We start from the raw sequence: 22,855 nt of genomic DNA, 5'->3' as shown, positions 1-22,855 counted from the left end.
AGAGGGCCCTGAGTATCACCTGGCCTAATGTTGTCCATCTGATAAGGTTAAAACAGAGACCTGGGGAGGCTGGTGACTTGCTCAAAGTCACACAGCCCTGGCTGGACAGGAGCAGGCCCCTGCAGGTCCCCCAGCCCCCACTGCTCCCTGGACCAGAAGCTCAAGGCTCCCAGCGAGGGAACTGGTCCCTGTCACTTCCTCCCCTTTTCCTTCACACCTGAGGGCTGTCGGCTGAGCGATCAGGGCTTCCCTTCTGCCCGAGGGGCCCTGGGTCAGGAGGTGCCCAGGTGGCGATTGTTATCCGAGCCATGTTAGTTCCACGTGTGGAGCATTTTCCTTCTTTCCAGATCTTTCGCTGACATTCCAAGTGTGGTTTTATAACATCAGGGCCACTTGGTTTTAACTTCCAAAGCACCAACTACTTATACTTAAAAAAATCCAATCAGAAAACATTGATTGAGTGCCCATTATGTGTTATGCACTGTGCTAAGGGAATGAAACAAAAGTGGACGTTTATTGAGGGCTGCCTTGTGCCAGGCATTATTCTAAGCCATTGACAGGAGTTTATTATTCAGTCCTCACAACAACCTGATGAGACAGGTTACTGTAACACCCTATTTTACAAAGGAAGAAACTGAGGCAGAGAAAGGTTAAACCACTTGCCCATGATTTTGCTCGATGGTCAGTGGCCGAGCCAGGAGGTTGGGCTCCAGAGTCTGCCCTTTTCCCATCTGGCCAAAGGGGCGTGAGATACGCTCTGGCTGGGGAGGACTTAGACTGTAGCCAAGTATCACTGCCCAAGGTAAGAAGTTGCAACGCAGAGTGGAAGCTTCAGGAGGGCAGCAGTTTTGTTCCCTGCTGCATCTTTGGGGTCTAGACGGTGTCTGCACTCATGGTGGGCTCTCAGTCAATAGCTGTTGAATCAATGAACGAGTGGACACACATAAGGTGCCAATTCAGTTGTCCTGGAGCCCAGGGTAAATGTGGGATAGGCCTGAGGACATCAGGAAAGGCAGGCAAGAGCTCTGTGTGACCTCCCCAGGAGCTTGCATTTCATGGTAGGATGGGCAAAGCCACCAGGAAATTTAACCTGGAGAAATGGCAGGCTCAGATCTGTGATTAATTGATTGATTGATCTTTAGAGACTGGGTCTCATTGTTTCACCCAGGCTGGCCTCAAACTCCTGGCCCCAGCAAGTGATCCTCCCACCTTAGCCTCCCAAAGTGCTGGGATTACAGGCGTGAGCCACTGCACCCGGCCTCAGATCTACATTTTAGAAAGACAACATGGTCCACATGCAGGGACAGAGTCAGTGGTGTGAGTGGGGTGGGAAGGAGCCCGGAGGAGGCTGGGCTAGTGAGGGCCCTCCTGAAATAGTCCAGGGGACACATGATGCCAAAGGAAGGCAGGGCCGTGGGGCTGCAGCCAAAGGAGTGGATTCCGAGGAGCTCTAGAACTCGATGAGCCATCGGATGTGGGTGGTGAGAGAGGGGGTGGGGATGAAGACGTTGCCCGGTTTCTGGCTTGGGAGAAGCCAGTTTGGTGACAGTAATCTACATAGGCGATGCATTCGGAAGAACAGGTTTTGGTGTAAAGATAGAAAATTCAGATGAGATGGGGCTTAAGTGCTTGAGGGATGTCCACGTAGGCAGCAAGAAGCGTGGATGGGAGCTCAGGACAAGGTCAGGGGTAGAAATGCAGATCTGGAAGGCACAGGTGAGGAAGATGCCCTGGGAGAGCATGGAACAGACAAGAGAAAAGGCCAAGAACACAAGCTGGGGAAGCAGCAACCTGTCCGAGGGTCAGGGAGAAAGATGGAGGACAGGGGGTGCCGGGAAGAACTTCGGGAGGGCGGGAGAGGCCAGCAGGGTCACTGGCTGCAGCCAGGTTGGTGAGGATAGGACCCGGTGGCGCTGTGAGAAGGAAGTGGCTGGAGAAGGTTCCGGGAGAGGATGGAGAGAGGGTGGGGTCAGGCTGCAGTGGGAGACGATGACATGGTCACACTGGGCTCATCAGCTAAGGAGAAGAGGCAGGGCTGTACCCAGGCAAGAGGGAAGCAGGGGACTGTGGTTCTCAATCTTGGTGGCCCATTGGACTCCCCTGGGGAGGCCTGGGCCCCGCCCTAGGGATGCCTGTTTAATTGGTCTTAGGTGGGGCCCTCCACATTTTCAGCCAAGACTGAGAACCTTTTGGCAGCAAGAGTTTCTTATTTTTATTTTGTAAAATGGAAAAATCTTGAGCTTGCTTATAGGATGAGGGGAAGGTGGGAGTGGGGCGGGAGGGAGAGAATCCAGGGGCGAGGGGGCGGCCATGGGGGCTGGTCCCAGCCAGGCAGCAGAGAACCTTGGCAGAGCACCTGGGAGAGATAGGCAGGAGGCAGGTGTGGACGCAGCGGCGGCTGGCTGGGCGCCCAGCCATTCTCTGTGGGCAGAAAGGTGGGGGGGTTTAATTTGTGGGGCTCTGGAGGTGAGCCAGCCTGGGGGCGCAGGCAGATGCGCAAGGAAACAAGGTTGGCTGGAGAGACTCGGGCTCTGGCAGCACAGCCAGCCGAGATGGCTTTGGTTGCCACGCTGGGCTGGGCGGAAGCCCCGTCTGTCCTGGGCTGGGCTGCCTGGTGGGGGCGTTTCTCTGGCAGCATTCGCGGCCCCTCCAGGAGCGGGAGTCTGGCTGGAGGTTTCAAGGGAGGCTGCGGCAGGAGAAGGAGGAGCTGCAGGGGAGTGGAGGGGACTGGGAAGAACAGCTGCGGCTGTGGATGGAGCCCAGTGTGTGGGAGGGAAGAGGGGGGTCGGAGCGGTCAGGGCAGGGCCTGGGCTGGTGGGGATGGGAAGGAGGAGATCACAGCCAAGGGGTGGCACATGACTCAGAGGCTAGGGTTTGGGTTGCACACATTCCGGGGTGGCAGGAACAATGGCCTGAGTTGGCAGAAGACTCTGGACCCAGGCATGGAGTGAGGAGGACTCCTGCCAAGTTCCCAGGAGTGGGATGGAAATAAGGACTCGAGGCAGGCAGTGGTCAGATGAGAGTCGCTCAAGTTCTGTAGACAGTTTCCCACTTTGCCGGGAGGCAGTAGGCAGCCTTGGAAAGTGTAGTAGGGCAGCCCAAACTAGTGGCCACAGTGAGATTTTGCAGTCTGAATTGCAAACTGAGGATCTGGAACTGAAGATTTGGGAGATCAGCTAGGTCACAACCGCAATGAGATCAGTGACCTCCAGGTGGCGTGGGAAGGGACGTGCAGTGTGACACCAAGGCCCTGGTCCCCTCTACCACACCTGCACCGTGGTCATCAAGCCGTATTTGAGTTCACAGTAAAAAACCCAGAAGACAGGGCGGGACCCCTCCTTCTGTTCCAGTGAAAACCTCCTCTGGACCTACAGGACACACACATCTGCAAGGACTCTTAAAATGGTCACCTGAAACTCCCACATGCTGGAGACCGGCACCTCGGGCCTAGATCCAGTTACTTCTTCATCTGTGCTAGTTCCAGTTACGGTCTGAGTGAAGGTGGCACTGGGGTCCCACAGGGCTTCCAGACGGGAGAGGTGCTCGGGGGAGTTTTGGGGAGCAGGGCAAGCTCCAGGCCCAGTGCACTCAGAGGCCAGCGCACAAGCTCTGACTCATCCCACCCAAGGTGTGTAGCAGGCACAGTGGTTACAGGATCAGGCAGAAGTGAGCTAGAATCTCAGGTCGGCCACTAACTTGCAGGCAGATTATTTAAGCTCTCTCATTCTCAATGTCCCTGCCAGTGACATGGAGATAATAATGGGACCACTCCCGTGGAGTGTCCATGAGGATTGAACAAGGCAGCTCACGCGGAGAGCTCAGCAGCGCTTCCCACACGGCAGATGATAGGCATTAGCCGCTGTATAATCCAGCAGGTGTCTATCGAGTACTGCTGTGTGCTGAATTGTGCCCCCTGCCATTCATACACTGAAGCCCTAACCCCCACTGTGATTGCATTTGGAAACAGGGCTTTTAGGAGGTAATGATGGTCAAATGAGGTCATAAGGGTGGGCTCCTAACCTGATAGGGTTAGTGGCCTTATAAAGCTCAGAGAAGAGGAAAGGTCACATGAGGACGCAATGAGAAGGCAGTTGTCTGCCAGTCAGGATGCGCCTCCACCAGAGCCTGACCATGCCTGCTCCTTGGTCTCGGGCTTCCAGCCTCCAGACCTGTGAGAAATAAATGCCTGAAGAGAGAAATAAATGCTGAAGCCACCCAGTCTATGGTATTTGTCATGGCAGCCTGCACTGGCTGAGACAGGTACTCAGGCCCGGCAGCCTGGGCCACGCGCTTTGGCAGTGAGGGAGGCGTGAGACAGCTTTGCGTTCTGGAGGAGGTGAGCATCTGAGGTAGGAAGAGAGGTGCTCACAGACAGGGCAAGTCGTCACAGGCAAACGCTGCAGGAGCAGAGCAGGCAGGCTGTGCAGGCCGGGCGCGGGCGGGGGGCGAGGGGGGCTGTGATATTCAGCAGCCGCGGCCTGCAAGGCTGGACGGCTCCAGGGAAGAGGTGATGCGGCCCGGTGGGCAGTGGCCGGAAGGACACGGGGAGAGGCATTTCTGAGATGTTGCCCTGGCGTGTTAGGAGCCGACCCCTGACTAGGGTGCAGTCAGGAAGGCCCAGGGCTTCCTGAGACCCAGCCCGGCCACGCAGGAGGAGGGGCAGGAGGAGGCCAGCGCTGGGCAGCTGATCCTGATGGACAGAAGCTGCAACCAACAGAGAGGGTTTCTTGGAACATCAGTTCAGAGAACTGCTGGCCGAAAAGGCAGAGAGGAAGAGGAACAGATCATGGAGCTGGGATGTTGACGCGCAGTCACTGAGGAAAGAGTGGCTGTTGGCAGAAAACGCGTTTAGGAAGCGCAGTAACAGACCTGACCGAGGGAGGCTGTCATGATTCACACTTGGGAAATGCTTGAGGCCAGAACAGAGGGTGGAGGAGGCACAGGGGCCTGGGCATGGTGGCCGCCCCGGCAGGGTCAGCAGCAGCCGGGTGGCCGTGGTGGACTGACGCTGATGGCTGGGCTCAGGGTCTGGGTCAGAGGAGTCTCAAGGAGGAGAGTTGCTGTCTCTAGAACTTGTGAAATCTGACCCTGGGGGCGGAAAGCCCGGAGAGGGATGGTTGCCATGGCAACAAGGTCACCATGCAGGGCGGGACATCACAGGCTGCCTGGCTTCACATGCCAGCTGTGGGCTTAGTGCTGCAGAGCTGCAAAGGGGCCATGGAATCAGCACAAGACACAGACCAACGCAGCGTCCTGGAAAGAGAAAGTATGTATTTTTCATAAAAATTCAAATTCTATAGTAAATGCAAGGGCAGAGCTTGTTCTTAAATGACTACTGTGTTGAAAGTTAACAGTCCCTTTAAAACACAAGTCGCCAAGGCCTGTTTTTTTAAAAAAAATCTGTTTCATAAGTAGGATTTGCATCCATGTCTTTCTTAAAGTAGGACACTCCAGGATGTCCCCTCTGGGTTTAAGGACATATTAAGTCCCAATTCTCTCCACCTTGGTGGGTCACTTTCCCAGTTAGCACCATCAATAGGAACAGAGGCCACTCCCAAGAGGTCCAAGGGCCCATGGGGTCCATGGCTGTGCTCAGGGACATCTGTGGGTGCTGCAAGCCTGGCAGTGAGCAGCTCTCTCCTGTCACTGACGATGCCAGAAAGTCAAATGTGCTCGAACTGCGCCTAGTGGTGGGTGCACCCCAAGTGGGTATGTAAATTGGCGTAACCACGTCAGGAGACAATATGTCATAATCAATCAAAACTAAAAATGCACACAACTGTTAAACGCTAGTTGCTTTTCCAGGGATTTTTCTTGCAGATATACTGACTAAAGACTGGGAAAAAACCTACGTGTCCATGAATAGGAGATTGGCAAATGCACTGTGTTTTGACATAGAATAGCATGTGTCTTTAAAAGAACATGGTAGATATAAAAAAAGTTCCAGGAAATGTGCAGAAATACTAAATGAAAACAAGGTGCACAACAGGGTTAAAAGAGAGAGAGAGAGAGAGAGAGAGAAGAGAAGCCTTGCAAGAACAGAGCTGTATATGCACGGAAAGTTTTGGAAGACTACACGAGACACTGGCCCTGGAGCAATGGGCCTGGGGTCTGCACTGGCAGGAAAACTTACTTTTCATGGTAAACCCTTTCGTGCTGGTTGAGTCTTTACTCTGTGCGTTTATTACTTTTCAATTAAAAGAAAGATTAAAGAGAAAAAAGTTGGTCTCTTTCTTAGGAATCCCGAGAGAGGCGAGAAGAGAGGTACAACCAGCCTCCACATAAAACCAAACTCTTCCGGCAGCATTTTACTGTTTATTTATTTAACTTTTACTATGATAAAAGTAGCACATGGTCAGTACAGGAAAGCTGGGAAAGTAGAAGGAGGAAAACAATTGCTCGTAGCTATGACACTAACTCAACGCTCTTCATAGTCAGTGTTCTCCCAGGATGCAGTTTTTTCCACTCTGGTTCCCAATTTTTTCACTTAACTTTGTATTATGAATATTTTCCTATGTCTTAACAACAATCTTGACAAAAGACACGGGTTGTTTTTTCAGTTCTCTCTTACCCAACTATTCTTGTCGATCCTGCCCTCCCTGATGCCGTTCAAGCACGTTTGACTTTCTGGCATCATTAGTGACAGGAGACAGCCGCTCACTGCCAGGACTGCAGTAGCCACAGACATCCTTGAGCACAGTCACGGACCCCATGCAAGTGGCCTCCGTTCCTGTTGGCCGTGCTAGCTGGGAAAGTGACCCACCGAGGTGGAGAGTCACGTAGCAGCTCTGTCCATGGATGGAGGCCAGTGTTCAAGGGCCCCCTGGTGGCCGGAACCACAAGACTCAGACCCTAATCCCTTCCAGTTCCTAGTCACAAGTCAAGAATCCTGTCCTCAGCCAGGCGTCATGGCTCACGCCTGTAATCCTAGCACTCTGGGAGGCCAAGGCGGGAGGATCGCTCAAGGTCAGGAGTTCGAGACCAGCCTGAGCAAGAATGAGACCCTGTCCCTACTAAAAAAGAGAGAAATTAGCTGGGTGCAGTGGCATGCATCTGTAGTCCTGCTACTGGGGAGACTGAGGCAAGAGGATCGCTTGAGCCCAGGAGTTTGAGGCTACAGTGAGCTATGATGATGCCATGGCACTCTACCTGGGGCCTCAAACGAGGGTTGTTAAACTAGCGGTGAAAGTCTCTGACTCCGGCCAGTGGAGTTTACTGAAGCTCTGGCCTCCGGGCACTGGTCAGGGGCTGCCTGGGAGCCCCACCCTGTCATGAGCACCTACCTGGACACTCTTCAATGTGGGTGTGATTGTTCCCTTTAAGAGACGCAAACTGAGATTCAGAGACGCTAAATATTAGTGGCAAAGTTGGGATTCTGCCCCCAGCCCTGCTCCCGTGTCCGATTTACAACTCTAGCCTAGAGCGTCAGGGACACAGAGGCGGAATGTGGTGAAGGCGCTGTCACTGGAGACCTCCCGTGGGCACCCTTGGGGCTGTGCCACACCCATGGGCTGCAGGGCCTAGAGCAAGGCTGGCCAAACGGTCAGAACTGCTGCAACTAGCTCTGCAAATCTGAACAAAATTTGTGTCTGGGGGGGCCTGGGCGGATCCAGAAAGGCCAACTCTGGAGACGGAGCTGGAACCAGAATGGACAGGGACGCAGGCGAGCCGGGCACCTTGACACAACCCCAGACACAGCAGGGACAAGAAAGGGTTGCGCGGGGAGGAAGCCCTCCTTCCTGGCGGACAGCCAGGGGCAGGATGCCCCTAGGTGTGGAGGTGCCCGGCTGTCGGGCAGTTCCAGCGGGTAGGTCTACTTTCACACTGGTCAGGGGCTGGGCCCGCCTCCTCTCTCACCACCTCAGTAAGTGTCCTGGGCCTTTGATTTGGGAGGGGCTGGTGGGGACAGAGCAAATTCTCAGGACAGAGGAGAGCGTCACTGCTTCATGACGAGCTGTGAGCAAGGTGCTGGCTCCTGTCTTTGACTGGTTCTCCCTGGTGGTCTTCCCCGTGCAGGAGCCGGGGGCCGGCCCACTTGGCCCGGGGCTCCTTGGCGCTGGGAACAGCAGTGCTTGGTCACGGGAGGCTCCCCATGAGTGGCCGCTCCTTCTCCAGTCCAGGATGTCTTTTTATCTGGGGGTGAGGGACTAGACAGATAGATAGATAGATAGGTGTTAGATAGATTTTAAGGACTTGGCTCGCAGGAGTGCCGAGGCTGGCAAGTCCAAACTCTGCAGGGGGGGCCGCAGGCTGGAGCCCCAGGAAGAGCTGACGCGGCAGTTCCGGTCCACAGACATCTGCTGGTACCTTCTCCCTTCTTTGGGGGAGGTCAGTCTCTGTCTATTAAGACCTTCAAATGATTGTATGAGACCCACCCACGGTGTTCTGCTTTACTCAAAAACTACTAATTTAAATGTTAATCTCATCTAAAAATGCCTTCACAGAGACATCTAGAACAACGTTTGACCAAATATCTGGGTACTGTGGCCCAGCCAAGTTGACATACAGAATTAACCATCAGAGCTCCTTTGCTTTTGGTGACTGAGTAAACACTTTGACCGCCCCCCCCAAGCAGTGTGGTATCTATCTGTCTACCCAGGCTGGTGGGGAGTGGTGGCCCCTGGGGTGCAGTACAGGCTTTGATGAGCACAGGACGGGCAGGAAGTAAGATGACGAACACTTAGTTCTAGTGTGGGGTCATGTGGGCCGGGACCTCTGCCTCCCTCTCCTGGCTCAGCTCCTTCTCAGACCCTGAAGCCATTCTGTTTCTTGCCCATGGTAGGAGGACCCCTGGCAAGTAGCGTAATGGTGTCCCCATTGTGCCTCTCTCCCCGCCTGCCCTGACCCTGTCCCAGAGCTCAAATGTTCCTGTGACCTGCCGTCCCATGAGGATGCAGAAGCGGATTCCCGCCTGCACCTTGGCGCCTGCCATGTGCACTGGCTTCTCCAGCGCTGAGGTCTGTCTGCCCCTCCCAGGGCTTCTCGGGGTGGCTGAGTGCCTGTGACCAGGTGCCTGCCCAGAGCTCCCAGAAAGTTTCCAAGTCCCCCTCCAGAGCCTGGGGCTGTCCGGCCTGGCAGTGCCTGTGGGTGGGATGCCCCAGCCTGGACCTGGCCCCACCTGCTTTCACCCTGGCCAGGGCCTGGGACCCACCTTTCTCACCCCATTTCTTCACATCACCTGCTTTCCAACCCTCTGCCCTGCATGTGGGGTTGACCAGATGTCCCAAGGAACACAGACTTGCACCTATGGGATCATTCTGGGGCCCCACAGCTGGGTCTGGTTCCTGAGAACAGCCTGGGAAGCAGGTCACTCTTTCAGGGTGACACTGAGCACCAAGGGCAGCAGGGAGGGTGGCTGCTCTGTGCCCCTGTCAATAGCATGTGGCAGTCACTCGCCCCCTCTGGGGGCTGCTGTCCAGAGTCAGGCAGCCGTCTCCTCCAGCAGCTGCCGAGAACATTGCTCCGCCACACCCACAGGCCCTCGCCCACCTCCCCTTCATGTGGTGACATTGAGCCCTCCAGGGTGATCTGAAGTCACGCCAGATGCAGGATGGACATTCCTAGGGGACGGGTCTGCTGTCATGTGTGGAGGGCAGGGGTGCATTGTCATTGAAGGGGACCACACATAGGAATGTGGTGATTATGGTCTAAAATGTTCAAAATGATATGGTTGGAAGATGCATTATTTTACATTTATGCTATAAAATTTAGAAGAGTAAATTTAACATGACAAGAAAATGAATTATTGTAAACACTTTTTGCGTGCTCCAGGTAAGACACGCATTGTGGTCACCCATGAAGCACAGGGGCAGCAGGGAGGGAATCGCCGAGAGCCACGGTCAGGGCCGCACAAGGACAAAGTGGCATCGCCGGCGGTGATGGAACCAGCACGACATAAGTGGCGCTTGGGAATGTGGGGCCGGAAGGTGTGTGTTGTCTCCACCTGGCATCGTGAATAATACCCTCACCTCTCTGTGCACGACGTGAACTCAGTCGGGAATGATGCATTCGACAGTCCAAGACAGGAGGAGGTGATTCCTGGGCCTGCTCGGGAAGGGATATAAAATATAATATAATGTAAAACATATCATAAAATATATATTTTTTATGATATGTTTTAATTAAATTGTTTATATAGACAGGGCCCTGCAAAAAAACATTTACTCAGGCCCCACCTTCCATAAGAGCAGCTCTGGTCTAGATAATGGGGTTTCCTGAATGTGGGGGGCGGGGGGTGGGGAACAAAAGAGCTGCCACGTTGGATGGGTCAGGCGATTGGGCGGGGAAGAAGGTGAAGATGGATGGGCCTTAAAAATTCGGGAAGCCGCATGTGCCCCGTGTCGGACCTGGTTGGGTGAACGGCACGGACAGTGGGAACAGAGGTGGGAGAGAGGGGGGTGGGAGGCTGGGGTGTGGGGGGGGTCTCTGCACGCCCAGCAGTCTTGGATGAGCTAGGGTCTCTCGAGATGAGTCGGTCAGGGCCCAAAGGGACCAGTATTGATGGGTCCTTGTGACGGACCCTGGAGCGGCCCGGAGCTCAGGACAGTCTGTGGAGGCCAGCAAGGAAGCGAGGAGGGGCCTGCGAAGTGCAGCACGAGGTGCTCTCTTGTGCAGGGGGCTGGGGGCGTGCAGCAGGCGTGGGGCAGGGAAAGAGGGGCCTGCACTGCATGGTCAGGACCAAGCTGGCTTCGGGCGGGGGGCCAGAGCATGGCAACCAGCTGTCATCACCACCGGCCAGAGGGCCCTGGAGCAGAGTGCTGTGCCCCCTTGCCAGACTCACCTGCTGCAGGTGGGAGGAGCTGGGGCTCCTGCGCTGGAACAGCCGCCAGCAGCTCACTTCTAGCCCTCAACACACGCGTGCCTTTGGGAGCTGCCCCTCACGTTAGAGAAGAGGAAAGCAAGGCTGAGGGAGAGAAGAAACTTGACCACGTGTCTCCAGCTTGAATGTGGTGGAGCTGCCTGGAGGGGGGGAGTCGGTTGTCATGTCCGGTGGGGGCGGGGGAGGGGTCATGGCCTGGATATGGGGTTGGGGGGGCCTCTACTTGTGCAATAGGCCAGCATTTGCCCCTTCAATTTTGGTGGGCCTGACCCAAGGACTGAGGGCACCCAGCTCTGGGGCCTAAGGTATGGGGCCCCGCTTTGGAGTCCCAGAAATCTGCTGGTCCTGGGTGGTGACCCCCCTGGAGGCAAACGTGGCCACACCCAGCCTTGGAGGAGGCGCAGTCTGACTGGCCACCTGGACTCTGCAGAGATGAGGGACTGAGGAATGAGTGTCACCCTTGGCCATCGGCCAGCTTCCCCTGACAGGTGGTGGGGTCTCCTCTCCTAGCTTGTTTCCCCAGCATCCCGGCCCATGTCCACCCTGTATCTGGTCCACGTCCCGAGCCTACCAAGCTCCCTTTGTGTGTCTCCTAGCTGGGCTACAGGGATCTGAGCAGCGCTGCCAATGGAGAATGGTGGTCCCCAGGCTCCTCTGCACCCAACGGTCCCCGGGAGACAGTGTAACAAATCACAGAGCCATCAAGTGGGCCCTTAGAGTCCTCAGCTAGTGGCGGCCAAGGTCTCCCAGCACCCGCTGGTCGGGGTCTGGACAGCTGTGCATCTGCAAGGGGGAGGGGCAGGGTTCGACCATCCCCCCTCAATCCTGCTGTGTCCTGGGGCAGGCCTTAGTCCAGCTGCGAAGCTGCGCCCCTTGGGTGTGGTGGGGGTCGGGGGAGCGCAGAAGGCTCAAGGGATCTGTCCAGGGCGTGGCCATCCCATGTGGCCATCACCCCTTTGGCCCATCCACGCCTGCTGGGCCACGTTTCTTTGGAAGCTAGCCACGGATTCCCTGACGCCCAAGGAGCTGAGAATCCCACCAGGCAGGACTTTAGCTGACGTTCGACGCTTCTGGAGGCTGAGACTGTCACAAGGAAGGAAAGAGCCACAGAGGCAGAGGGACGGGCAGAGCCAGTGCAGGGGCGGGGTGGGGAGGTGGATGGCCAGGGACCCCCCCCCCCCCGCTTGGTTTCTGCAATGAGGAAGTTCTCTGCTGCTCGGTTTCCTTTCCTCGCTGAGCGCCTGAAACAGGAAGTCAGTCAGTTAAGCTGGTGGCAGCAGCCAAGGCCACCAAGAGGGGACAGACGGCAGGTCGCAGTGCAGGGGCCTCAGCTTGGTGGCGTGTCGGTCCTGGGGTGGCCGCCAGCCCGGCCCGAGGAGGCCCAAGCCCACCATGGTCCCCTGCTGGAACCACGGCAACATCACCCGCTCCAAGGCGGAGGAGCTGCTCTCCAGGACGGGCAAAGATGGGAGCTTCCTCGTGCGTGCCAGCGAGTCCATCTCCCGGGCCTACGCGCTCTGCGTGCTGTGAGTACAACGCAAGCCCTCCCCGGGCACAGAGGTGACAGAGGGGCAGGCGACTCTGAAGGGAGGGGCCCAGCAGGGGGTGAGTTGTTCTTACCGTCACAGCACGGAGGGACCTGACGTGCACACTCTTCCCCTGCCCCCATCTGGTGGTGGGTCCAGCTGAGGCCCACCTTGGACCTTGGCCTTGGAGTTCAGGGAGCCTGTCTCGTGGCAGGTTTTGCAGTGCTGGAGCTCCCAGAGCCACTCTGGGGCCTGGTCCCACACCCCAGCTGCCCATGAGCTGCGGTGCCAGGGGCTTCCTTGGGTCCCAGGGCCAGGAGAGAAGGGGGTCTGGCCCTTTGAGCCAGAAGGAGTCTCAGAGCTCCGTGGTGGTGAGCGTGTTAGAGATCAGCTCACCTCGCTCAGGTGCTGGTCAGAGATGCCCGGCTCGGAAACCCCAAGAAGAGTGAAGGTGGCAAGCGGGAACCCTTCCTGCACCCAGGCTTTGGGCCGCTGGAGGAAGCTGTTGTTTGGGGAGCCAAGAATATGGTGTGGTTTTAATCAAGAAAGGACTTTCAATTGACCCAGAAGTAGCGTTCCAGGCCCCGAGAGCAGAGGAAGTCACCATCACCGCCAGCAAGCAGCCTCTCCTCTCCCCCGAGGCACTCAGCTGTGTACCCCCCCAACTTGGGTCTCTCTGCAGCTCCCTCACTGCCCGGCCCGGGGAGGTGCTGAAGGCACCAGCTGTCCCAGCAGTGGAGGAACCAGCCACTTGCTGAAGGTTCCTTTCCAAAACCCCCTTGTTGTCCGCTGTCTGAAGGAGGCCCTCGCCCTGCAGCCCTGCGGTCCATCATGTCCCCGTCGGGCCTTGGGCTGCATCGGGTGTAGTCGGGGAAGGGCGTGTCCACCTGAACATCTCAGGTAGAGTCCCTGGGCTAGCAGAGAGGTCCCTCTGGACAGCCAGAGCCCTACCCTTCTCTAGGCAGGAGAGAAGTGGGTGGCTGAACGCAAACCTCTCGAGCCCTGACTCGTGTGGGGACCCCCTGTGCTGAGCATCTGTTAGCTCATTTCGGCCCCAGACAACCTGAAGGACAGGTCCTGCTAACACCCCTACTTTGTATATGAGGCAGCTGAGGCTTGCGTATGTTAAGTGGGTGACAACAGTCAAAGTCAGGACCACCTGCCCCAAGACACTGCAACCAAGACCACCAGACTGTGCCGCGTGCCCCCTCCTGCCCTGGTCATGCCAGGTGTGCGTGTAGACTTGGGTGGAAGCATTAGAAGCCAGGGTGTTTGAGGGTTAGCTGGGGCCTTAGAAACCAACCCCGGCTCACAGCAGGCCGACTGTCCTGTGCTGACACCTCAGCGGCAGGCTTCCTGTGTCCCCACTCTCAGGCCTCAGGGGAGGAACACAGGCCCAGGCCGCCCGGACTTCCCCACAGGCAGGCCTGGGGCCTTGGCGGGCAGGAAGGGCCTCCAGGGTGTCTCAGCCCGGTCAGAGTCCCCCTGGCCCGCCTGGCTTTCTCTCTTGCCCAGCGGGACCTGGGTAAGCGCCGGCTCCTCGGTGCTGGCTGTGTGCCCAGAGCCTCCAGGGCTCCATCTCATTCACTTTCACTGCAGCCCTTGGACTGGGGCCCTGTGGTTGTGCTCCAGTTACAAAAGTGGACTGTGGGTCTCTCTGACTCCAAACTGTGAGCATCTTAGCGTCACAGCAAGCAAGAGCTTGAGCTGGAGAGGGCTTGGGGAACCTCTAGTGCAGCAGGCCTGGCTGTGCAGGGGGCAGAGGGGCTCAGAGAGGCTGAGGCCTGGTCCATGGCCACCATGCCGGCTGGAGGCAAAACTGGGATCCGGGTCAGGGTCCCATATTCCTTCTTCCACTTCTTTTCCCAACCCAGAGTCTGACCTGAGTTACTCTCAGAGCCCAGACGGGTGTGCAGTGTCTGCATATTGGGGAGGGTCCCGTGACGCCCACAGCTGTCCACCATGCTCTTAGCCAAGCCTGGACTTCTCAGCAACCTCCTATCCGAAGGCCCCTGCGCTGAGACCACCAGGGCCCCACCCCTCGGCCACACCCGCGGGGCTCAGGGCTCCCTTTCCCTCTGCCCTTCCTGCAGGGTCAGGCTCCACTGTGGGCTGGGGGACATCATGGACTTTCTAAAAAACTGGGACCCCTCAAATGACTGCCACCCTTGATTTTGCCAGTTAAAGAGATTTAAAGACTGAAAACTGACTAAATGAATAACTACCTGTCATCTTCCAACACATCATTTTATGAAAGAAAGCATTCCTTAACACCAAAAAGTCAGGAAGGACAGACTCTTTTAAAAAATAAAAATAAAAAGCCAAGTTCTTTAAAGCAAAGAGATTTAACTTCCTGAAAAACAAATTCCACCATCCTTAGTTTTTTCTGTCCCCGGGGGACGGTGCAAGCCTGGCCCCCCAGAATCCTGGTCCCCGGCCCCAGATAGAGAAGGTGCAGGCAGTCCCGGGGCAGGATGGGGTGGAGGGCATGGGGCCTCAGGGGGGCAGGATGCCCCAGAGGGGACCTCGTGTCCCCTCTTCCCGCCCTCAGGTGCCCAGACATCATGCTGCCTGGGCCCCAGCGGCTGGAGCTTCCTCCCGGGTCCCCTCCGGTGGGCGAGGAGACAGCCAGGGCCTCCACCTGATGGTGGAGGCAGGTGTGTTTGCAGCTTCAGGAACCGTGTGCAGCCTGGCTGGGGAAGGGCCTTCGTGCTCAGGAAAGAGGACAGGATTTGACTATTTAAATGGAACTAGGGAGGAGGGGGAGACATCAAAGGACAGGGCTGCAATACAGTGCCACCCACGTGACTTAGGAGCACACACTCCCCACACCCAGCAAACCCTTCATTTCCTCGAGAGAGGTCAGCCCTGTCACCTACCCCTGGGCAGGAAAGCTTTGATCTTGCCTCGGCAACTCAGACAGCTTTGCTTTATGGGGCGCCTGCAGCTCCGCCTCTGGGCACAGAGAGCGGTGGGGGGATGACCCCAGCAGGTGTCCAGCTCTGCCATCTTGCAGCGAGGGGCTCTTCTGGGGAGGGCCTGCGTCGTCCTCCCCTGGTTCTCACTCAGTTCCCCAGCAGAGTCAGCCCTGCTCTGGGGAGCCCGTGGGGCACCTGAGGGGGGTATCCAGCCCAGGGTGGATTGGAGACATTAAGAGGCCATGAAGTCCGTGCCCTCCTCTCCTGCCACGTAGGGTCAGCTCACCTGTCGGGTGCCTATGCTGCAGAGAAAAGGTGGCCTTTGGGGACAGTGGTCCCTGGGTCACTGGGGCCTGCCCCTGCCCACGCTGCACAGGCAGAATTACAGCAACGGCCCGGCATGGTCAGGGCTGCCGCCCACCCTCTCTGTAAGAGCAGCCAGGCCCCAAGAGTAAGCCTGTGCACAGCTGGGTCAGTTGGCTACTGTCCCATGTGGAGCTGCCTGGCCGGGTGACATCCCCACCAACACTCCAGAGACTTGGCTTCCCTCACGGGGAAGGGGAAGGCATGTTGCTGCCTTCGGCCCAGACACCAGTGCCTGGCCCAGCCAGCTGTGGCAGGGAGGCAGTTTCGGTTTCCCTCCGCACGTGGCCTTCCAGAGTCCAGGGCCCAGGCGCAATGACGGGCTCGGGGCAGGTCCTTCCCAGGGAAGAGTACCAGCTGGCCCTGGGCTCGGTGCCTTGTCAGCATGGCAAGAGGGACGAGAAAGCCCAAGAAGGATGTTTAATCACCAAAATCCCCCTCGGGGAAGGCATTCCACGTGTTGGAAGGAACAGTGATAGCCACGGAGGCAGAGCAGGGCCCACACCTGCTCCGCAGCAGGAGCTCGTTACACACCTGCCGTGCTGACAGTGGCAGACGGCCCGCAACGAGCTTACAATGTGCCAGGTGCCCTGCTGAGCTCCTTGAGTGTATTAACTCATTTACTGTCCACAGTGCCTTTCGGAGGAAGTACTTTCTCCCCCACTTTACAGATGTGGAAACCGAGGCAGAGAGAGGTTACGGAATATGCCAAGTGTGCAGGACGCACAAATGGCAGGGCCAGGACTTGCCCTTGATGCTGTTCTTGGGAGGGAGAAACACAGAGTGAGTAAGGGGGGCTGTGTGGGGTGGGGGACAAGGGCCTGGCTGGAGAGGGGTCCCTTGGTGATGGAATCACAGAGAAGGGACTTAGGAGGGCAAAAATGTCCAGCAGGGGTGTACAGGTGTGGAGTGAATGGGCGGCCAAATCTCCCTTCTTCCAATCTCCTTTCAAAGCTTCAGTGAAGTTTACACTAATCATTATTTTTGTGCAAACGCAATGAGGCACGGTTTTTCATTTTTCGAATCTGGTACTGACAGTAAGTAGGAAAAGGGCTGGCTCAGACAGTAGCCAGAGCTGCTGATACCTGGTTTACACGAGAAAATAGGCCAATGGGCTTTGCCCAGGGATAACTCGGCTGAGTTTCTGTGCATGCAAGACGAGGAGGGAGCAGGGTGCCCACGAGGGCTGATGTACTTAACTCATTGTGTTTTCTCTGTAAAGTGACTCAGAACAACCGTGTTAAAACTGAGTCTCTCCAGGTTTTCTGTGCCCATGCGCAGCACCCCAGAGCAATCCTTCCAGATCAGGGTAGGCACTGGCTTTGGTGTCTTGCGTGCTTGCCTGCCTGATCGATTCAATTCACCTGAGCACAAACATCAGCACCTGTCAGTTGAACGTCCCATCTCCCGCGGCATGAACCTGCATGGTGTTGAGACCTGGTCCTCCCAGCCAAGCCTTCCTCCCTGCCCCGCCACGGAGTGAGAGGAGCTCTGCTCTTCCCTCCCTAATTCATGCCATGCCCTGCAGGCTTAGGAGCAAGGCTATGGCTGCCTAGCTCGGATGCAGCATTTGCAAGGCACTAACCTTCCTGTGCCAACCTAACATCCTCGTTGCTGAAATGGGGATGACAGTGACGATGTCCACTATTTGGGTTATTTTTAAAATTGAGGTATATTTCACATACCATAAAAATCACCCTTTTATAGTACACAATTTAGTGGTTTTTAGTACATTCACAGTGTTGTACAACCAACACCACTATCTAATTCCAGAACATTCTTAATACCTCAAAAAGAAACCCGTACCCATTAGCAGTCACTCCCTATTCTCTCTCCCCCATGACCCCTGGAAACAACTAATCTATTTTCTGTCTCTATGGCTTTATCTATTCCAGATGCTTCACAGATGGAAGCGTACACTATGTGGGCTTTGGTGTCCAGTTCGTTCACTAAGCGTAATGTTTTCACGGTTCATCCGCGCTGTAGCATGAACCCTCCCTCCTTATGGCGAATATTTCATTGTATGGATGTATTGCATTTGTTTATCCATTCATCAGCTGGTAGACATGTGGGTTGTTTCCACCTTTTGGCTATTATGAATAATGCTGCTACGAACATTCATGTACTAGTTTTTGTGTGAACATATGTTTTCAATAGTGCTGGGTATGTACGTAGGAGTGGGATTGCTGGATCATATGGTAATTTTATGTTTAACACTTTGAGGAACTGCTTAACTGTTTTCCTGGGTGGCTGCACCGTTTTACATTCCCGCCAGTGATGCATCAGGGTCCCAGTTTCTCCTCGTCCCTACCGACACTTGTTATTATCTGTCTTTTTTATTATAGCCATCCTAGCGGGTGTGAGGTGACATCTTATCATGGTTTTAATTTGCATTTCCCTGATGATTCATGAGGTTGAACATCTTTCCACATGGCCATTTGTATATCTTCTTTGGAGAAATGTCTATTTGGATCCGTTGCACATCGTAAAAATTGGGTTATTTGTCTTTCTGTTGTTGTCAGGTCATTGAGAGGCTAACATGGAAGGGTGTGAGCAACGCGCACAGGGCAAGGCCAGGCCCCCGGGGAGCAGCCACTGAATGCTTTGCATACGTAAAAATAACGTTGGCCATTATTTTTCGTGAGCTGAAAAGTAGTGACATCTCAGAAGCAGAGGAGCATAGGGCCCATCTGTGAAGAAAATTCCACAACAGAAGGAGAGAGGAGAACGGTGGCAGAGGGTCACTGCTGGAACTTCCTGGAGGCTTCCGGGAGACACTGAGCTGTCAGCGGGGCCTCCTCAGAGGAAGTGCTCACAGAGATCAAGGCAGGAAGAGGACTTGCATGACACACGGTGGCCGAAGCTGCCGGGTCAGGGTTGAGGACTGGAGGGCTGAGGCAGAGAGGGGTGTGACACGGAGGTGAGAAGAACAGAGCTGACGTCAGAAAGAAACGCAGGACATCTGAAGACCATCGAAGTCCAGTTCCAGTTTAGGGGCAGGCGCTGGGGCACTGAGGAAGCTGGAAGGAGCACGGCTCGTCCCATGAGGTGGGGACTAGGCTCTTGGTCTCTCCCTGGCTCACTTGATGCTCCCTTTGTCCCCATTAATTAGAAAAGCATCATATTAGCATGTGCAGGGCCCAAGCAGTTTGCGTTCAGTTCCTTGTTGTGAACAATGCCGTGGAGGGCTGGCCCTGTGCGGGCAGGAACCCGCTCTCCAGAGCAGAGAGGCTGGCCGGCCCTCCACCCATCAGCGGCAATGGAGAAGTAACTAGATCTGAAAAACAGTGCAGTGTTCTTAAACTTTTAAAAAATGGTATGAAGTATAAAGCACAAAAGTACAAAGCAGAAAGCAGAAAAACAACCACCCAATCGCTGAGAGACTGGCATAAACATTGTTCGTTCATTGGTGTATCTTCTCGTGCTCTCTCCCCATGTGTGTATATGATCTCCATGTTACATATGCCTCTGATATATGCACACATGTAATTTTAGTCTAGGTTTCTAGCAGCGCTGGCATTTTCCCATTTAGTTAGAATTTCTTCCTAAATATATTTAAGGGGTGTACAGAATTCTATTATGTGATGTGCCACATTTTATGAAATGACTTGTCTATTGTCAGACATTTCAGTTATCAGTGGTGTTTTGTTGTTATAAATATGACAGTGATGAAGGTCTTTGTGCAGAAATGTTATAAACATTTCTGGTTATAGATTCCCAGGAGTGGAATTATTAGATCAAAGGATAGGAGCGTCTGTACCAAAAGATCTTGGTACAGAATGACAGGTTGCTTTCTAGAATGTTTTTCCAATGCTCCAGCAAGCAGTACAAGAGAGTGCCCACCTCTTTCTGATCTCCCTATTCTGAATACTTTCATTTTAAAAAAACATTAAAGGTGTTAATGTTCCTTTTGATTTGCATTTGATTGCAATCATGTGGAGCTCATTTGGTAGGATTATCGACCTTCATAGTTCCCTTTTTGTGAATGGTCTGTTCAATTCTCTTTGCCATTTTTCTATTGAAACTGTAGTTTTTCTGTTATCTACTTGCGTGAGTTGTTTATGTCATACTTGTTCCAAATATTTTCCTTTAAACTTTGTGTTTTTTGACATTCAGAGACTATAAATTTTTGTAGAGTAAACTCTTATCAATCTTTTCCTTTTGTGATTTCTCCCTTTGCTTTTCCATGTAAAGAATACCTCTGCACACAGAAATTCACCTCTGTTTCCTCCTGTGGAAGACAGGCGGGTTAGCACAGGGCCTTTGCAGCCCGTAGACATGGAGTAAGCATCAACCTGGCCTGTTCAACCCCGAACAGTTCATCTGATTCCACTGGGCCCCGTTTCCTCGTCTGAAAACCAGGGCTGAGGAAACCTATGCGGCGGTGCTGTTGGGTGGGTCCAATGGAAAGTGTGTGTCACGTGCTTAGTGCAGTACTGGGTGAGAACAAATGGAGCAGTGGTGGGTTTTTGTTCTTGTTTGTTTGTTTGTTTTACATTGAACCCTTTAATCTCTCTGGAGTTAATTTAATGAATGGTGAAAGGTAAAGATTTATGTGTATTCTTCTCAACTGATCATCTTTCCCAAAACCTCTTACTGAGTAACTTACTCCTTTTCCCTGAGTCTCTCAGCCCACAGGAAGTCTTCAATACCCTTCTTGCCTGTGTGTCCCGCTCACTGCCCATGTGCTTGTCCTACACCAAGTCCCACCAAAGACGTCGCCACCGTGTTATTTACTTTAGGGTTGTCAGGTCCATGCTTTCCACGTATTCTTCCAGGAGAACCAGATAATAATTTTGTTGGAACAAACCACTATTGGGACTTTGATTGCGAGTGCATGAAATCCATAATATAACTTGTGAAGACGGACATTTTAGTAATACTCAGTCTTCTTAATAATAAATACATCTGTCTCTGTTATTTTAAATTTTGTAGTTTTCTTCATCTAGATCATGCATATTGTAATAATTTCTTCACATTTTTTCATATTTTTGTTATTGTTGTGAATGATGGCTTTTCCCCACAGTTACCGGTTCACAGTAACTGAAGATCTATAGGGAAGTTATAGATTTTATAAATTCATCTTTTATTCTATCACTTCTCATTATTTCGAATTGTTTTTTTGGTTGTTTCTCTTGGATTTTCTTGATAGACCATCATATCATCTACAAATTATGACCATTTTGTGGTCTACTTTTCAAATACTTACGACTCATTCAGATTTCATATCTTATTGGATTGGCCAGTGTTTTAAAAATATTAGAGTGGTGAATATTGGGAAGAGAAAAAATCTACCTGGAGGAGTACTGTGAGAATCACATGTGGCACCACCTGGGAAGGACTTGGCATGGTGTCTGGCACCTCGTTGCCACTTGACAAAAGTTAGTTGTTGCTGTTTCTCACGTCACAGAAGGAGCTGTCTTTCCCGGAGTTAGATAAAGAGTTCTGAAAGACTGAATATTGAATTGTATCAAATCTTCTTTTAATATCTGTCGTGATGATTATATCATGTCCCTGATTCCATTTATTAGTATAATAGCTCAATTTTATATATTTATATTTTGTTTACATATATTAAACAATTTTGCATGATTAAATGAACTATTCTTAAGTACAGTAATTTTTATCACATGCTGAATTTTTTTTTTTTTTTTTTTGAGACAGAGTCTTGCTCTGTTGCCCAGGCTAGAGTGCCGTGACGTCAGCCTAGCTCACAGCAACCTCAAACTCCTGGGCTCAAGCGATTCTCCTGCCTAAGCCTCCTGAGTAGCTGAGATTACAGGCGTAGGCCACCAAGCCCAGCTAATTTTTCTATTTTTAGTAGAGACGAGGGTCTCGCTCTTGCTCAGGCTGGTCTCGAACTCCTGAACTCAAACGATCTGCCCGCCTCCGTCTCCCAAAGTGCTAGGATCACAGGCGTGAGGCCCTGCGCCTGGCCCACACTCTGAATTTTACTCAGGATTTTTACATACGTATTCATAGGTGAGATTTATTTATATGACTTTGGTCATGTTATGGTTTAAGGGTCATGTAAGTTTTATAAAATATCTTGGGAGCCATTTATTAGCATCATAATTATCTGATTTTTGAAATATTAAAAAAAATTTGGTAAAGCCATTTCTTCTCAGAGCCATTTATAGAGATAACTCTTTAATATATACTTCAATTTCTTCTTTAGTATTGATTTCGTCTTGTTTTCTATTTCCTCCCATGTCACTTTTCTTAAGTTATAATATATAATTTTCAGAGAACAATCTATTTGTTGAGATTTTCACATTTTCTGGCATCCAATTATGCATAGTTTTCTATAATTGTAAGTTTTCTGTTTTATTGCTGCTATCTTCCTTTTTTCATTTCTAATTTTGTGGTGGCCAGGATCCCGACAGGAAATAGACGGCAGACTCAAAAGGGATGATAGAGACAGGGGTGGCAAAGCAGACTGTGGCTGGCCTCCACGGGAAGCCATCCCCACCGCTGACCTGAAGAGGCAGAGCTGTGTCACCAGGACCTGGCAGGGCTACAGCTAGGAGACGGCCATCTGACTTGAGCTGTGGTGTGCAGCAGGCAGGGTCGGATGGGGGACAGGCACACCTACCCCCATTCTTCTCCTCACCTGTCGGTGCCTTCCATTGGCCAAACCTGGGCGAAGCAGCCCATGGAGGTCGGGTTTCCCCACACAGGGCAGGTGGAAAGGGGAGAGAGTGGCTCTAGCTGGAGGCAGAGGGAAGGCAAAAGGGGAATACCCAGCTCTCTTGCATTTGTTTCTTTCCGTCGTCAGAGGTTTGTGCATTTAATTTTCTGCTTTTCAAGTCGCAGGCTCTTAGGTTTGTTGACCTGTTCTGCTTTTTATATTTATATTTTGAAAAATTATCTCTTCCTTTCAGAAAGCCCTATTGCATATGTCTGAGGACTGAGATCTGCATTCCGTTTCTCTTCTTCCTTCTTATTTTAAAATCTCTTTATCTTTTTCCTCTGTGTCACTTTCCCCAGTTCGTCTTCCTCCTCATTAACGTTCCGCTGTCCATGACCTGCTCGGTCCTGCCTGCGTTGTGTGTTTAATTCTGACGCCAAACCTCCCGGTTGTTCACTTCTGATCGGCTTTGTTTATCTCAGCCTGCTCAGTTTTCACAATCAATTCCTCCAGCTTCAGAGGGGCAGTGGGCTCTTAAATTTTACCAAGTTCATAGATCAGACTTCTCTAGAATGTTTGTTTTGTTTTGTTTTGTTTT

The 22,855-nt window shown here is 53.1% G+C and overlaps 1 protein-coding gene across 1 annotated transcript in view; it reads left to right on the top strand.

The window, feature by feature from the left end:
- Nucleotides 1-12,065: 12,065 nt before the first annotated feature.
- Nucleotides 12,066-22,855, top strand: part of INPP5D (inositol polyphosphate-5-phosphatase D) — a 105,531-nt gene continuing 94,741 nt past the window's right edge. Inside the window, exon 1 of the mRNA XM_045559602.1 lies at nt 12,066-12,345. Within this exon, the coding sequence (XP_045415558.1) occupies nt 12,212-12,345 (134 nt within the window). The 5' untranslated portion in view covers nt 12,066-12,211. The remainder of the gene's footprint in view (nt 12,346-22,855) is intronic.

The sequence above is a fragment of the Lemur catta genome, chromosome 8 (genome assembly GCF_020740605.2).
Source record: "Lemur catta isolate mLemCat1 chromosome 8, mLemCat1.pri, whole genome shotgun sequence".
Taxonomy (NCBI): domain Eukaryota; kingdom Metazoa; phylum Chordata; class Mammalia; order Primates; family Lemuridae; genus Lemur; species Lemur catta.
Note: the sequence above shows the minus strand (reverse complement) of the source record. Positions and strands in the feature narration are given on the sequence as shown.